This window comes from Mercenaria mercenaria, chromosome 16 (assembly GCF_021730395.1).
Source record: "Mercenaria mercenaria strain notata chromosome 16, MADL_Memer_1, whole genome shotgun sequence".
Classification (NCBI taxonomy): domain Eukaryota; kingdom Metazoa; phylum Mollusca; class Bivalvia; order Venerida; family Veneridae; genus Mercenaria; species Mercenaria mercenaria.
Window position 1 is genome coordinate 21,632,667 of NC_069376.1, and position 16,994 is coordinate 21,649,660.

The window sequence follows — 16,994 nt, forward strand, 5'->3', positions numbered from 1 at the left end:
AGGCCTGTTATATTAAATGACAAACTAGAGATGCTTTTGAAAAAAGCGCATGTTTCCCACAACTGCCCAATGAAAAATGACTAGTTTCTCTGGATGGTCTAGACGAATCGATCTTATCAGTAATTCAAGGGCTATAATTCAAAAGTGCCTACGCGGATTTGGCTATTTATCGAACTTGGTCGAGGTCTTATAGTCAAACACATTTTGTTTAAGTTTGGTGAAGATCGGACGAGAAATGTTCGACTTAAGAGTGCGGACAAGCTTTGTGACAGTGCTGCCCAACGAAAAATGACTAGTTTCTCTGGATGGTCTAGATGAATGGATCCATTTTTGGTAATTCAACAGCCATAATTCCAAAGTGCCTAAGCCGATTTGTCTTGTTATCGAACTTGGCTGAGCACTTATTGGCAGACGCATTTTGTTGAAGTTTGGTGAAGATCGGATCAGAAATGTTCGACTTAGAGTGCGGACAAGCTTTGTTACAGTGCTTGCCCAACGAAAAATGACTAGTTTGTCTGGATGGTCTAGATGAATGGATCCATTTCTGGTAATTCAAGGGCCATAATTCCAAAGTGCCTGGGCCGATTTGGCTAGTTATTGAACTTGGCCGAGCACTTATTGGCAGACACATTTTGTTGAAGTTTGGTGAAGATCGGATGAGAAATGTTCAACTTAGAGTGCGGACAAGCTTTGTGACAGACAGACAGACAAGCACACAGACACGCACACAGACTGGAGTAAATCAATATGTCTCCCACACCACTGTGTGGTGGGAGACATAATAATTACCTTTTTAATTGAATGGATGCCCTGAAACTAAATTAATCGCCATAAAAATGGCAACATCACAACTATTTAGGCTAGTCTAAAACGTGACTTTTCGATGCCATTAGTGTAAAAAGTGTGCATTTAACCTTTTTAATAATTGCATATTAGGTGAAGGTCAGCTATTGCTATTATTTAAACCTGTTATCAAGGATGCAACTTGTTTTTGAAATTCTCGCTCACTACGCCTTCTTTACCTTAATGTCGCATGTCATGTTGCATTATCTTGCGTCGCGTTGTGTTGCCTGTCAACCTAAAACACGAAGGACAACACACAACATGAGCTAAACAGGATTCCGCAATCGACAGACGAGTCTACAAACTGAACTCTCAAACTATATTTTGCCAACCGTATAAAGTGGGTGAGCATTCAATTAAAACATTCGATTAGGGTATAGGCTTATCAATGGACAGTGCTAGGTCTATAGTTGTTGGCGGTGCTAGGTCTGTAGTTCTTGCTGTATTAGGTCTGTAATTCTGGCAGTGCTAGGTCTGTAGTTCTGGCAGTGTTAGTGATATTTAGTAAGCCTCTTACTTTCGGAAGTGTTTTAATATCATCAGTAAACAGAGTAAAACATGTATTATTATCGGTTTATACTAATTCATTTTAGGTCGATTGTGAATAAGCAAGTATTACAACTTATATTAATTAATCACTTAATCTCTTTTGACACCTCATTCCTAAATGGAATCGGCATCACCATGAGAGAAGAAAACCCAGTTTCCCTTTTAATGCTGAGCGCCAAGTATAAGAAACCTACTGGTACCATTTTTCACGTGTTGCATGGTATGACGCAGCCAGGGACAGAACCCACAATCTCCTGCACTCGAAGCAGACACCTACCACTAAGCTATCGAGGCAGCTATCAGTCAAAAATTGAGGACAAACCGCTGTTTTTTCCCAAAGATAAGGAACTGGATTAAGCTTCCGTTATATTTTCAACGAATATATTGCCACTCCTCTTCAGCTACAAGATTTAATTTGCAAATGAAAATATAAAATACCAGCAATAAAGGCGGTGGTTATCAACAACATTGTGAGGGAGTTATCACTTGAGAGAGCATCGTAGGATGGATTAGGCACATTTGTGGTTGTGGGTGGCAGGGTAGTAGCTTCCGGTATGGTGAAACTAAGTGTCGCTGTACCCGTTGTTGGTTCATTTCCACCGTCTGCTGCATACACAAACACAGTATAGGGTCCTCCTCCGTACTCAAAGTCCAAGATATACTTGCAGAAATAATGTGACATATACTAGTATTCTCATTATGCTAAGCTGTACTTTAACCCTTCTACTACTTTTCTTTTGCAAGGTTGAAAATTATTTAAAACGAAGATGCAGATACTTAAAAGAGAATAAATAATATTAATTTTTTCTGTCTTTCTTCTTATTTTCACTTTTCAGCAAGATAAGATAGATCTAGTCCTTCAATATATTATCGATCACAACATGTTCATTATAAAATATACTTACCGATGATACAATATCTGACCCGCTTATATTAAAATATTCGCTCATAGGGTCACCAGTCTGGAAGGCATAAGTAATTTGATTGTTGGGAGATGAGATGTCAGCGTCCGTGCACGTAAGAGAGGCAAGTACTGTCCCTATCGCCGTTGTCCGAGTGACATTAAAATTGTATGTGGAGGGACTGCATACGGGTATGTTATCATTGCGGTCAGTTATGCTGATCAAGTATGTAGTGGTTACACTGTAAAATACACTACCAGAAATGAGGATCATTTATTTAAAGTCCATACCTAAAATGATAAAAAGTCTCATTTGATAGCAAAATATGTACTGTATTTGAAATTCCATTTCTTAAAAAAACTCTTTTAACATTGACCGGGAATCCAAAATGGCCACCAAAATCTGAGAAACTGCTTATAACACACTAAATAGCTGTTCTTCTTTATTCTGTATAAAATTGACATATTTCCAATGGCTGCATCACACATAGGACCCATTTTAAATGTCTGTAACTTACATTTTCTTGAAGAATTTTGTCAGTACTCAATCAAAATCAAAAGACAAGTGGGGTCATGTTTCATGCAAGATAAATATTTTCAGTCAAACACACAAACTGCAAAATCAGCTAAAAAATGAGACCCCAAATTATAGTGGTGGTGTATGACCTAAATATCCATGACGAATTATGTCATGTTATTATTTCATTATGAAAATGCTACCTACATGTCAATCATAGATCTGTCATGTCATATTTCAGCAACAAATTGCAAAGAAAATAAAGAAAATAGCTGTACAGAGCAAAAAAACTGAGGATTATTTGAATCCGCCATTTTACGACTACCATTTTTTACGCCGATTTCCTAGTGTCTGTATGCTTAAAACACCCTTTATATTCAAAACCAGGGGGGGTATAGTACGTCACATTCAGGTGCATGCAACACTTTTTATGTCATTATACCTTTGAATTGGTGAGTAAACTTATTATTTGATTATTAGCAGATAGATTAGGAAATGACATATGGTCTAAAAAACACACGTGTCTCTAGTTTACAAGTGACGTCTGCATTTTTCAAGAAAGTCTTCCGTTTAAGAGAACATTCGGGAAATTTTAATGCACTTAGCAGAAACACTTCCCCATCCACTACACCATATATTATCGCATAAAGAGAGTTTTACTGCATTTCTAATGAATCAATGCCTTGGTGGTTGTTCTATTTCAGTGATATCTTGATTAGTTATCGGGATCTACCTATTTTATTTTAAAAACGTACCCAGGCCAAATGCAAAACTCCTGGGCCAAATATGAAACTGGCCCCTGCAATTTTAAGAAGGTAGTATACCTTAACATTTGTATGTGCGCATGCCTAACCAGAAGCAAACGTGACGATTTACGACAACATTTATGACAAACTTGATGTGTTTGTATATTTATTCTTCTGAAAAAATCATTAACCTGATCAGAGCAGACGCAGTGGTCCAGTGGTAATTAACACTGTCCGACTACGAAACCAGAGGTTGTGAGTTCGAGCCCCCGCTCCTCCAACTAAACTACTAACACTTGGATAAGAGTCCCATGTATGGGTGCTTTACACCTGGCACGTTAAAGAACTAGGGAAGCTTCTGGAATTGGAGCGTCTTCTGTATGTTGCACTATCCTCCGACTAACATTACCAACAGTCTTCTGGAGGAGTCGCCTATATGGATTACCAGTGGCAACTATAAATAAGCTCACATGCAAACAAACAATTAACCTGATCTAATGCTTAATAATAGTTTAACAAGAGTGCCATGATGGCCCTGTATCGCTCACCTGAGTACCATTGCTCAAAATGATATGATCAAGTTTTAACATAGAGTTTTAACATGACTATTCCTTACCCTGGAAGACTTAAATAACATTTAAAACCAATCTCATTAGATGCTGCTGATATATATTCATTTACATAAAATAAAGGGAGGTAATTTGTCAAAAATTCAGTAAAAAGTTATCTACCCTGATTGTCCGAGTCCATCTGATGGCACAAATGACATTTCAAATCAGTACCTTCATTGCTTACTGAGATACACCCATTTTAATTTGAAACTTTGGGAGGTAATTTGACATAAAATCAGTCCATAGCTATCTACCCTAATTGCCTCAGTCCAACTAAAGACAATAATGAAATTTCAAATGAGTACTATAAATATTTACCGAGATAAATCCATTTTTATTAAAATCAGGGGAGGTAATCATGCATTGGTATATGCATGTAGAAGATACAGAGTACAAGCCTATACAACAAATTATTAGTAAAGTATTCATATCGATAAATGTTCAATCAAGAGTTATCTAATATGACTATTTCTTACCATGGAAGACATTATAATGTTTCAAACCAATCTCATTAGAAGCTGCTAAGGTGTATTAATTTAGATAAAAAATAAAGGGTGGTAGTTTGTCATAAATTCAGTCAATATGTATCTTCACTGATTGTCCAAGTCCATCTGTTGACATAAATGAAATTTCAGATCAGTATCTTCATTAGTTACGGAGATATACCCATTTTAGTTTGAAATAAAGGGAGGTAATTTGACATAAAATCAGTCCATAGTTATCTACCCTGATTGTCTCAATCCAACTAATGACAATAATGAAATTTCAAATAAGTCCTGTAAGAACTTACTGATATAAATCCATTTTGATTACAATCAGGGGAGGTAATCAGATATAAATAACTCTGAAACCTACGATTGGATCTGACAGATTCGTCATGGTATATTGTTGTTGAAGATATTTTGAGAGTTTGTATCAAATCAAACCATAAATGAAGCCTCTATATGGCTGCAAAAGCCAAAATGGCAAATTTTGGACCTTTAAGGGGCCATAACTCTGGAATCCATGATGGAATCTGGCCAGTTCAAGAAAGGAACCAAGATCTTGTGGTGATACAAGTTGTGTGCAAGTTTGGTTAAAATCAAATCATAAATGAAGCTGCTATTGTGCAGACAAGGTCAAAACAGCTGCTTTTGGCCCTTTCAGGGGCCATAACTCTAGAACCCATCATGGGATCTGACCAGTTCAAGAAAGGAACCGAGATCTTAAGGTGATACAAGTTGTGTGCAAGTTTGGTTAAAATAAAATCATAAATGAAGCTGCTATTGTGCAGACAAGGTCAAAATAGCTAATTCTGGCCCTTTCAAGGGGCCATAACTCTGGAACCCATACTGGAATCTGGCCAGTTTAAAAAAGGAACCAAGATCTTATGGTGATACAAGTTGTGTGCAAGTTTGGTAAAAATCAAATCATAAATAAAGCTGCTATTGTGCAGACAAGGTCAAAATAGCTAATTCTGGCCCTTTCAGGGGCCATAACTCTGGAACCCATAATGGGAACTGGCCAGTTCAAGAAAGGAACCGAGATATTAAGGTGATACAAGTTGTGTGCAAGTTTGGTTAAAATAAAATCATAAATGAAGCTGCTATTGTGCAGACAAGGCCATTGGTAAAATTCAACAACAACATGTGAATATTTATCTTTTATCAACGTTTCGGCGCTTACGCCTTTATCAGGATAAATACATAATAAAACAACGGACGTGACGTCATGAAGTAAACGTTACGTTGAATGGCGGAAAAACGTATACTGTTTTTTTTAAAATATTACATAAATTAATGTGAATAACAGGTAGCAAGTTTAGTACATTGTACGGATATAAGAATACAGGATTTCCTATAGCAGTATATAAATAACCATAAATAGGAAAAAACGCAATAGTACTAAACAAACACATATACATGTAAAATTCATTACACATTAAACAATGTTTTTGAATTAAGTCCATCAGGATTGAGTGTTTTTAACTTATGAATCCAGAATGTTTCCTTGCATAACCGGTTAATTTGATTATTTACCACATCAATAGGCATAAATGTGAAGTAATAAAAAAAAAATTATTGTAAGTGAACAAAAGAAGGATCTGCAAAATAAATCTGTTGACATAAATGAAATTTCAAATCAGTATCTTTATTAGTTACGGAGATATATACCCATTTTAATTTGAAATAAAGGGAGGTAATTTGACATAAAATCAGTCCATAGTTATCTACCCTGATTAGATCAGTCCAACTAATGACAATAATGAAATTTCAAATAAGTCCTATAAGTACTAACTGATATAAATCCATTTTGATTACAATCAGGGGAGGTAATCAGATATAAAATAACTCTGGAACCTACCATTGGATCTGATTTGACATGGAATCCAAGATTTATTGTTGTTGAAGATATTTTGGAAGTTTGTATCAAATCAAACCATAAACGAAGTCTCTATATGGCTGCAAAAACCAAAATAGCCAATTTTGGACCTTTAAGGGGCCATAACTCTAGAACCCATGAAGGAATCTGGCCAGTTCAAGAAAGGAACCAGGATCTTGTGGTGATACAAGTTGTGTGCAAATTTGGTTAAAATCAAATCAAAAATGAAGCTGCTATTGTGCAGACAAGGTCAAAATAGCCAATTTTGGCCCTTTCAGGGGACATAACTCTGGAACCCATAATGGAATCTGGCCAGTTCAAGAAAGTTACCAAGATCTTATGGTGATACAAGTTGTGTGCAAGTTTGGTTAAAATAAAATCATAAATGAAGCTGCTATTGTGCAGACAAGGTAAAAATAGCTAATTTTGGCCCTTTCAGGGGCCATAACTCTGGAACCCATTATGGAATCTGGCCAGTTCAAAAAAGGAACCAAGATCTTATGGTGATACAAGTTGTGTGCTAGTTTGGTAAAAATCAAACCATAAATAAAGCTGCTATTGTGCATACAAGGTCAAAATAGCTAATTTTGGCCCTTTCAGGGGCCATAACTCTGGAACCCATTATGGGATCTGGCCAGTTCAAGAAAGGAACCGAGATCTTATGGTGATACAAGTTTTGTGCAAGTTTGGTTAAAATAAAATCATAAATGAAACCACTATCGTGCAGACAAGAAATTGTTGACGCACAGACGGACGCACGCACGGACTGACGACGGACGAAGGGTGATCACAAAAGCTCACCTTGTCACTATGTGCCAGGTGAGCTAAAAATAGTAACATGAATTTGTGTAAGTTTGCAATATTAGTAATTCCACAGAATATTGAGACACATTAGCCTATTATGTGTGTCTCACTTAGAGATTTTACCTGTGGTTGTTTGAAAAACAAAGTGGGGCTTGAATAAATTTTGACAAATGTGATGATATTGACTCGAATTGCAATAATAGTAGGAATATTTTCAAGATTTTGCTATATGATATTATTTGAAAAGCATACTGATGTTCCACGATTTTGCTGCACTATAGATTTGCTTTTTTGTCAAACTTTCACACTACTAAATAAGCATACAGAATGGATCAGAACTATTTTTTTAGTCAATGTCAATTTCTAAAGGTTTATGATACACATATACCAATAGATTCATTATTCAAAGATTCCTTCTTTCCACTATTTTTATGGAAAACCTTGCTGAGTGTACCAGGGCCGGATCCAGAAATTTTTGACTGGGGGGGCACCAGTCTTGAACGAAGACGTCACCGCCAAGTGGCATAGAAAATTTTGAAATACAGGTATGAAATGGTGGCCTCTGGTGCGTTTCTGGGTCTAAATTTTGAGAAAACAAGAGCTGTCCGTAAGACAGCCAAGCTCGACTATTCGAAATATTGTCCCAGAAGCAGGAAAATATTACCCAAAAAGGTTAAATATCAAAAGAGTTTTAAGTTCAAAAGGGAGCATAATTTGACCAAAATGCATATCAGTTATGGGACTTGCTGCTATCAACTAGTTTTATAACCCCAAAGGCACATGTGAAGTTTCAATTCAATATCTGCATTAGTTTTGGAGATAGACACTCTCGTGTAAAACTTTAACCAAAATTTTCTAAGTCCAAAAGGGGGCGTAATTTGCTCAAAATACATGCCAGAGTTATGGGACTTGACCCAGTGAGGTTGGTAATTGATCTAGAAAAAGAAAAAATAAGTTTCAAATCTATATGCCTTTTAAAAATAGCTGTATGTACTTGCACGCAAAACTTTAACCAGAATTTGCTAAGTCCAAAACGGGGCATAATTTGGCCAAAATGAAGGTCAGAGTTATAGATCTTGCTGCTATCAACTAGTTTTATAACCCCGAAGACACATGTGAAGTTTCAAATCAGTATCTGCATTAGTTTTGGAGATAGTAACTTGCATGTAAAACTTTAACCAAAATTTTCTAAGTCCAAAAGGGGGCATAATTTGCCCAAAATACATGTCAGAGTTATGGGACTTGACCAGTGAGCTTGGTAATTGATCTAGAAAAAGAAAAAATAAGTTTCAAATCTATATGCATTTTAGAAATAGCTGTATGTACTTGCATGCAAAACTTTAACCAGAATTTTCTAAGTCCAAAAGGGGGCATAATTTGGCCAAAATGAAGGTCAGAGTTATGGGACTTGCTGCTATCAACTAGTTTTATAACCCCGAAGACACATGTGAAGTTTCAAATCAATATCTGCATTAGTTTTGGAGATAGTAACTTGTATGTAAAACTTTAACCAAAATTTTCTAAGTCCAAAAGGGGGCATAATTTGCTCAAAATACATGTCAGAGTTATGGGACTTGACCCAGAGAGGTTGGTAATTGACCTAGAAAAAGAAAAAATAAGTTTTAAAGCTATATGCCTTTAATTGATGGCTGTATGTACTTGCATGCAAAAACTTAACCAAGGTGTGACGCCGACGCCGACACCGATGCCAGGGTGAGTAGAATAGCTAGACTATTCTTCGAATAGTCGAGCTAAAAATATTCCTTTGCCAAAATAGTAGGGTGCATCTTTGATGAGTATAGGTCGCTTCTCAGCCAACTGGGGGGGGGGGGGGGCATGGGCCCCCTCAGTCCGGCCCTGGACCCGGGCCTGTGCACAGCTATCTGAAAATAGAAACTATCAAGTCCATTTAATATTTGTAATCAGTCAAATGTGTGTGCGTGTTTTGCTAACGTGCCTGTTCAATTAAGTTTGTTAAATAGCTCGTTTTTTATACAGTTGGTATTGCAAATGCCTTTGAAAGGTACCGTATTGCTTAGTTTATTACTATTATCATGTTTTAAAGAGAAAATGACAAGAGCGCCAAACAAAATGGGAATACATGTATTTTTATACCTGTCTCGTTTTTATCAAGAACATGTTGTTTTTTTTTAATATTTGGCCGTCTTTTTGCGGCAGAATTTAAAGTTTCAAAACAAAAGGAACGAAATTTATCTAAATGTATTTATTTTCTGTTACATGAAAACACGAATGCCGTAATATCATAAGCTAACATAATGACTTCACATATTTTTTACTGAAATGTTTTAGATTTTTACAGAAATAATATTTCTATATAAATGCATTTGGTAATATGATTTATAACGAAAATGACCAGAGCAAACTTAACTAAAATGCAGAAGGTTCTGTTGCTTTTATTTTAATGAAATTTTTTTTTTAAATTTGGCGGCCATCTTGAAAATGGATGATTTTTAGGTGGCCCTCGATCATTTTTAAATCTGGGCCATGTGGCAAACATTTAATGTAAATTTCATGCTTGTATCATCAAGTGAAGTATTTCCTTAGATTTTCTCACTTAGCTGCTCCACTAACATAGCATCGACCCATTTTAAATGTCAGTAGCTAATACCAAAACTGGTTTGGGAAGTTATCATATCCAAAGTGTCACTGAGACCTTTGTCTTATAATGGTCTTAAAGACTGTTAAGTAGTTTGCATGGTTCATACAGATTTCCAGCACCAAAATTCAAGGACTTTTCAAGAACTTTCAAGGTAAAATTTAAATTTTCAAGGCACGTCCTTTTCTAATTTGAATTACCATTTTTACTTTTGTTGGAGCTGTTCCAACTGTCTCATAGATATCAGTGACACTTGGGTCTGGGATAGGTGCAAGTTCATTCACAATGTTGTTGATGTTATCTTCCTTCTTAACATACACAATACCACACTTTGCCAAAGATGACGATAAAGTCTCATCGCTGACTTTGCATGAAATGATAGGGCATTTTCTCCCATGTGCGCTAAATCAATAGTCTTCATACATAAACTGCAATATCCCTTCCGTGGATGCTGTACAGACTTAACCAATATGTATTTCTCCACTCATGTCTGCTGAAATGAGCACTTTTCCCCCGGTTTTCCCATTTTTCTTCATTTTTCAATAATCGCCATGGACGCTGCCATTTTTGCTCGCATATTGATGATGTCATACACAACAAACTCTCGCTTGCCCTCTATTTAGTACGTACAATTCACATTCGTACTCAAACATTCAAATATTTTAATCACACGAGAATGACCGCTTCTGTTTTATATTCTTTTTTGAAAAATATGGAATTTTGACCAGTGTGCAATAGATTTTCAAGGCTGTTTGCAGAAAATCAAGGGCTTTTTATAAAATTCAAGTACCAATTTTGTATTTTTTCAAGGCAAGACTGAATTCAAGTACTTTTCAATGTTGAAACCAAATTCAAGGACTTTTCAAGGCCTGTGCGAACCCTGGATTGTAATCCAGTGAAGAAAGTTTGATTTCTCTGCATTACTTTTTTCAAATGGGGTTGTGTTTAAGAATGAGAAGATATATCAACTGAACTGTATTTCAGTATTTAGACTTAAGTTACAATATATAAATAAGTTAATGTTTCAGGGTCAGCTACTGGTATAGGCGGGTAACATTTGTAGTCAAACTACAGTCACAAACGAGTTTGATGTGTGGTCAAAGACAAGGTTAGTCCATAAAAACCTTGACTACAGGTCAGTATTTCTTCCTGATTTATATAAAACATGATCAGGATAGTTCAAGTTTAAAACTACATTAGTAAGTCAAACTATAAAAGAAAACTTTGTATAGAAGCTGCACTTTCTATCCAATCTACATAAAACATGATCAGATTATTTGACTGTACGAAATCTAGGTCAGTTTGAAAATTAGGTCACTCCCGATAAAAAACTTGGTGACTTAGATCTAGTTAGCCTAGGTGTCAGGTTTTCCCAAAATGTTTGTCAATGTTGAAAATCGAATTTTTTAATATTCAACTATACAGTGATAAGTTGCAAATCTTGCATAACTTTGAAAATACATATACATTAAATTGTGTTTGTGCATGGTGTACTTAAATTTTGTGTTCGTGGCCTCAAGACGCCATCATGGCCCTCTTGTTGCCTTCATTTAGTAAATAAAATCTGTGAGAAGATCCTTTGTAAGCACAGAAGCAAATTAATAGCAGACTACTCGGTTAGGCTGAATCATGAGAGGTAATGGAAAGTGCAGTACCCCCTCATGCCCCCTGCACACTCGGTTAGGCTGAAACATGAGAGGTTATTGAAAGTCCAGTACCCCCTCACGCCCCCTGCAGACTCGGTTAGGCTGAATCTGTTCATGAGAGGTAATGGAAAGTGCAGTACCCCCTCAAGCCCCCTGCAGACTATAAGTTAGGCTGAATCTGTTCATGAGAGGTAATGGAAAGTGCAGTACCCCCTAAAGGCCCCTGCAGACTATAAGTTAGGCTGAATCTGTTCATGAGAGGTAATGGAAAGTGCAGTACACCCTCACGCCCCCTGCAGACTATAAGTTAGGCTGAATCTGTTCATGAGAGGTAATGGAAAGTGCAGTACACCCTCAGGCCCCCTGCAGAATTCTGTTCATAGATACAGAATGGACTCGTATTGCAGTTAAAATAAATTATATTGCACTACATATATAGCATTTAGATAGTAGGTCAGTACCTTAAACCATACTTGTCAGTAACACTCACATCCACGTATATATCCTCGGCATTGGAGGTATCATCTCGGTCATAATCACTCTGTAATTGAATATCAAACAGTAATAAAAATTTCACGTAGAAATGGTAGTATATGTACAAGTGTTATAATACGGCAAAGTGTGCAGTAATCATATCTTCAACGAATCTTGTGCCAAGGTTGTATCGTCGACAAAATATGTCCAAAATCTTTCATTAAGTAAATTAAGACATTCAGGTACCTGATTACAGCTTTATGTCACATTAAAAAGATTTTGCAGTAGTTGATGGGATAAGAGTCATTAAGCTATATGGTCAATGCTTTGTGTCACATATTTTTTAAATAAACGAATATGTCGGGAAACCACGTGTCAGCTGTTTGGCCACAGATTTGTTTAAATTCACAGCCAAATGGCTTTTCTGATACGACATTCCACATTTGAATAAAAAAAAAAAAAGAGGATTAAAATTTCTTTTTGGTGCAAAAGGGTACACACCAAACTGCGCTGGTCTGGAGCATGTAAAATGATTAAAGAGTGGAACCTGTCTAATCCGAACATGCTCGGACTGAAAAATATGTTCAGATTAGAGGGGTTTTCAGATTAGAAAGGTTTCTATTTTTGAACAAAAAATTATGCTATTTGTTACACATGTGTAAATTTATCTTTTTGTGTACAGACTAATAAAAATAATCAAATTATAAGCAGCATGTAGATTGCTTTAGTGTAATGTAAACAATCATTGATTCAGCTTCTCAATATCACTTGTAAACATTTTTTTCACCACTCCTACATTCCCAGAAAGTAGGTAAAAGGTTACTTGTCTAGTTATTGTAATGATCCGATTTAGTACCACTTCAGTGAATAGATTTGCTGCTTTAAATGAACAAATTGCACAAACAAATTGAGTAAGGTAAAGATTAATAAGGATTTTTAACATTGGCAGTACTTATTGCACGTATGTCTATTCTTACAAATTTCTGTTCAAACAAACTACTTGAACTTGCTTCTTTCATACCTGTGCTTATTGCATTAATCTACAAAGCAAAAATCTGGCATGACTTTTGATAATCAGTGTTGGGGCCTATTGCTGTTGACTCCTTTATAAAGAGTATTATAGTTAAAATTGTAAACAGACTAAAAAATGTCAAAGTGAGCAAGATTTACATCAGAAACATTGACTCAGGTTTGGATTAGAAATGTAGATTTTAATGTAATTAAACATAAAAATCACAAAAGTTTGTTCGGTTTTCGGATTACAAGGGCATTTTTACAAAAGAGAATGAGTAAGAAAAAATGGGAACAAATAATTTGTTCAGTTTAGAGAGGTTTTCGGATTAGAGGGGTTCGGATTAGGGAGGTTCCACTGTATAATTATGTAACTTCTAACCTTCAGAGTGATTGTACCATTGTTTGCATTTATACTGACGTAATTGGTCCCGTTTCCTCCCGTGATTGCCCAGGTATGTACCTCAATGTTGTCTAAATCTTCAATAGTAAAACTAGGGCTACCGATCACTGTTCCGGCCTAAAATAAAACAAAGCTCAGGATTATTAGGTATTGCAACGAAATGAGGCGTATTATACGGATCGCATTGTGGGGAATATGAAAGTTTTGTGATTAATCATATGTGAAGCATAAGTGTTCAGCTTTTTGGTACAGTTATAGGCATGAAGTGAGAATTTATTATTTTAAGGTGATACCACATTTTTGAAATTCCGGAGAATGACAAGAGATAATCAGTTGTCTTCAAAAGGAAATAGGAAACAAGCAAATTCGATGAATTGGTATCCTCCGCCGAAAGGGCTTGTGGTGAGGAATGGCAAAACAAGAGCTGTCTCCATAGGATGACACATGCCCCCGATGGCACTTTGAATGAATAGTTATGGCCGATGTTAGAGTTTAGGACCTTTGACCTACGGAGCTGGGTCTTGCGCGCGACACATTGTCTTACTGTGTCACACATTCATGCATAGTTATTTTAAAATCCATGCATGAATGACAAAGATATGGACCGGACATGCCCATCAATGCACTATCATGAAAAATGATCTTTAACGTCTAAGTGTGACCTGGACCTTTGAGCTACGGACCTGGGTCTTGTGTGTGACAGGTCGTCTTACTGTGGTACACATTCATGCCAAGTTATTTGAAAATCCATCCATCGATGACAAAGATATGGACCGGACACGCCCATCAATGCACTATCCTTTAACATCTAAGTGTGACCTTGACCTTTGAGCTACAAACCTGGGTCTTGCACATGACACGTCGTCTTACTGTGGTACACATTTATGCCAAGTTATTAGAAAATCAATCCATCGATGACAAAGATATGGACCGGACACGCCCATCAATGCACTATCCTTTAACGTCTAAGTGTGACCTTGACCTTTGAGCTACGGACCTGGGTCTTGCGCACTGCACGTCGTCTTACTGTGGTACACATTCATGCCATGTTATTTGAAAATCCATCCATCGATGACAAAGATATGGACCGGACACGCCCATCAATGCACTATCCTTTAACGTCTAAGTGTGACCTTGACCTTTGAGCTACGGACCTGGGTCTTGCGCACTGCATGTCGTCTTACTGTGGTACACATTCATGCCAAGTTATTTGAAAATCCATCCATCGATGACAAAGATATGGACCGGACACGAAAATTGCGGACAGACCGACAGACGGTTCAAAAACTATATGCCTCCCTTCGGGGGCATAAAAATATATCCAGCAAAAAGTTAAGGATGTCAATAAGAAGCAAATAATTTCATTAGTCAAAATCAATTTAACAGAAAACAAATGTTAATTAAAGAGTATATAATAAACGTATGATACTTTGATCCTGACTACAGAATTTATTTTGAATGGGATATGCTTACTGTAATAAGCTTAGCTTTTAAAATTAAATGCAGTTAATTGAAATATGAGCTTGAAGTTTAACTGGAACGAAATATTGTCTTTGAGTGGTTTGGCACCAAGTGTTGCTGTTTAACAAGTGCATTTGCACTTAAAAGAACAGATGTCCTTAAGAGAACACAGGTAAGATATCTTGAACATGACTGAGGGCAAGGTTTGTGCAGTCACAACTTAACATGTTAAAGGTATGAACATTTAAAACAAGAGGGCCAATATGGCCCTAGGTCGCTCACCTAAGAAACACACCATAACAGTGTAAAACATGTTTGACCTAGTGATTTCATGGAAACAAATATTCTGACCAATTTTCATTAAGATTGGACCAAAAAATCTCTTGCGATAAAACAAGCATTTTCTTAGATATGACCTAGTTTTTGACCGTAGATGACCCATGTTCAAACTCGACCTAGATTTTATCAAGGCAATCATTCTGACCAAAATTCATGAAGATCAATTGAAAAATACAGCCTCTATCACATACACAAGTTTTTTCTTTGATTTGACCAAGTGACCTAGTTTTTGACCTCAGATGACCCATATTCAAATTCGACCTAGATTTTTATTAGGGCAATCATCCTGACCAAATTTCATAAAAATCAATTGAAAAAAACAGTCTCTATCGCATACACAAGATTTTTCTTTAATTTGACCTAGTGTCCTAGTTTTTGACCTCAGATAACCCATATTCAAACTCGACCTAGATTTCATCAAGGCAATCACTCTGACCATATTTCATGAAGATCAATTGAAAACTACATCCTCTATTGCATACACAATGTTTTTCTTCGATTTGACCTAGTGACCTAGTTTTTGACCCCAGATGACCCATTTTCAAACTCGGCCTAGATTTTATCAAGGTTATCATTCTGGCTAAATTTCATGAAGATCAGTTGAAAAATACAGCCTCTATCGCATACACAAGGTTTTTCCTTAATTTGACCTAGTGACCTAGTTTTTGACCCCAGATGACCCATTTTCGAATTCGGCCTAGATTTCATCAAGGCAATCATTCTGACCAAAATTCATGAAGATCAATTGAAAAATACCGCCTCTATTGCATACACAAGGTTTTTCTTTGATTTGACCTAGTGACCTAGTTTTTGACCCGAGATGACCCATTTTCGAACTCGGCTTAGATTTTATCAAGGCAATCATTCTGACCAATATTCATGAAGATCAATTGAAAAATACAGCCTCTATCGCATACACAAGGTTTTTCTTTGATTTGACCTAGTGACCTAGTTTTTAATCCGAGATTACCCATTTTCGAACTCGGCCTAGATTTTATCAAGATAATCATTATCACCAATATTCATGAAGAATAAATGAAAAATACAGCCTCTATTCCATACACAAGGTTTTTCTTTGATTTGACCTAGTGACCTAGTTTTTGACCCAAGATGACCCATTTTCGAACTCGGCCTAGATTTCATCAAGGCAATCATTCTGACCAATATTCATGAAGATCAATTGAAAAATACAGCCTCTATCGCATACACAAGGTTTTTCTTTGATTTGACCTAGTGACCTAGTTTTTGACCCGAGATGACCCATTTTCGAACTTGGCCTAGATTTCATCAAGGTTATCATTCTGACCAATATTCATGAAGATTAATTGAAAAATACAGCCTCTATCGCATACACAAGGTTTTTCTTTGATTTGACCTAGTGACCTAGTTTTTGACCCGAGATGACCCATTTTCGAACTCGGCCTATATTTCATCAAGGCAATCATTCTGACCAATACTCATGAATATCAATTAAAAAATACAGCCTCTATCGCATACACAAGGTTTTTCTTTGATTTGACCTAGTGACCTAGTTTTTGACCCCAGATGACCCATTTTCGAACTCGGCCTAGATTTCATCAAGGTTATCATTCTGACTAATATTCATGAAGATTAATTGAAAAATACAGCCTCTATCGCATACACAAGGTTTTTCTTTGATTTGACCTAGTGACCTAGTTTTTGACCCGAGATGACCCATTTTCGAACTCGG

At 36.5% G+C, this 16,994-nt stretch overlaps 1 protein-coding gene across 5 annotated transcripts in view; it reads right to left on the reverse strand.

Moving 5' to 3' along the window:
• LOC123540274 (protocadherin Fat 1-like) overlaps positions 1–16,994 on the reverse strand; it is a 132,780-nt gene that overhangs the window by 39,282 nt on the left and 76,504 nt on the right. For all 5 annotated transcript variants that reach the window (XR_008367775.1, XM_053526345.1, XM_053526347.1 and 2 more), the window contains 4 exons: positions 13,463–13,600; positions 12,057–12,136; positions 2,298–2,535; positions 1,831–2,053 (listed from right to left, as the gene is read on the reverse strand). Coding sequence is in view for 4 of the 5 variants with exons in the window: in XM_053526345.1 (XP_053382320.1) it covers positions 1,831–2,053; positions 2,298–2,535; positions 12,057–12,136; positions 13,463–13,600 (679 nt within the window). In the remaining variant the exon portion in view is untranslated. The remainder of the gene's footprint in view (positions 1–1,830; positions 2,054–2,297; positions 2,536–12,056; positions 12,137–13,462; positions 13,601–16,994) is intronic.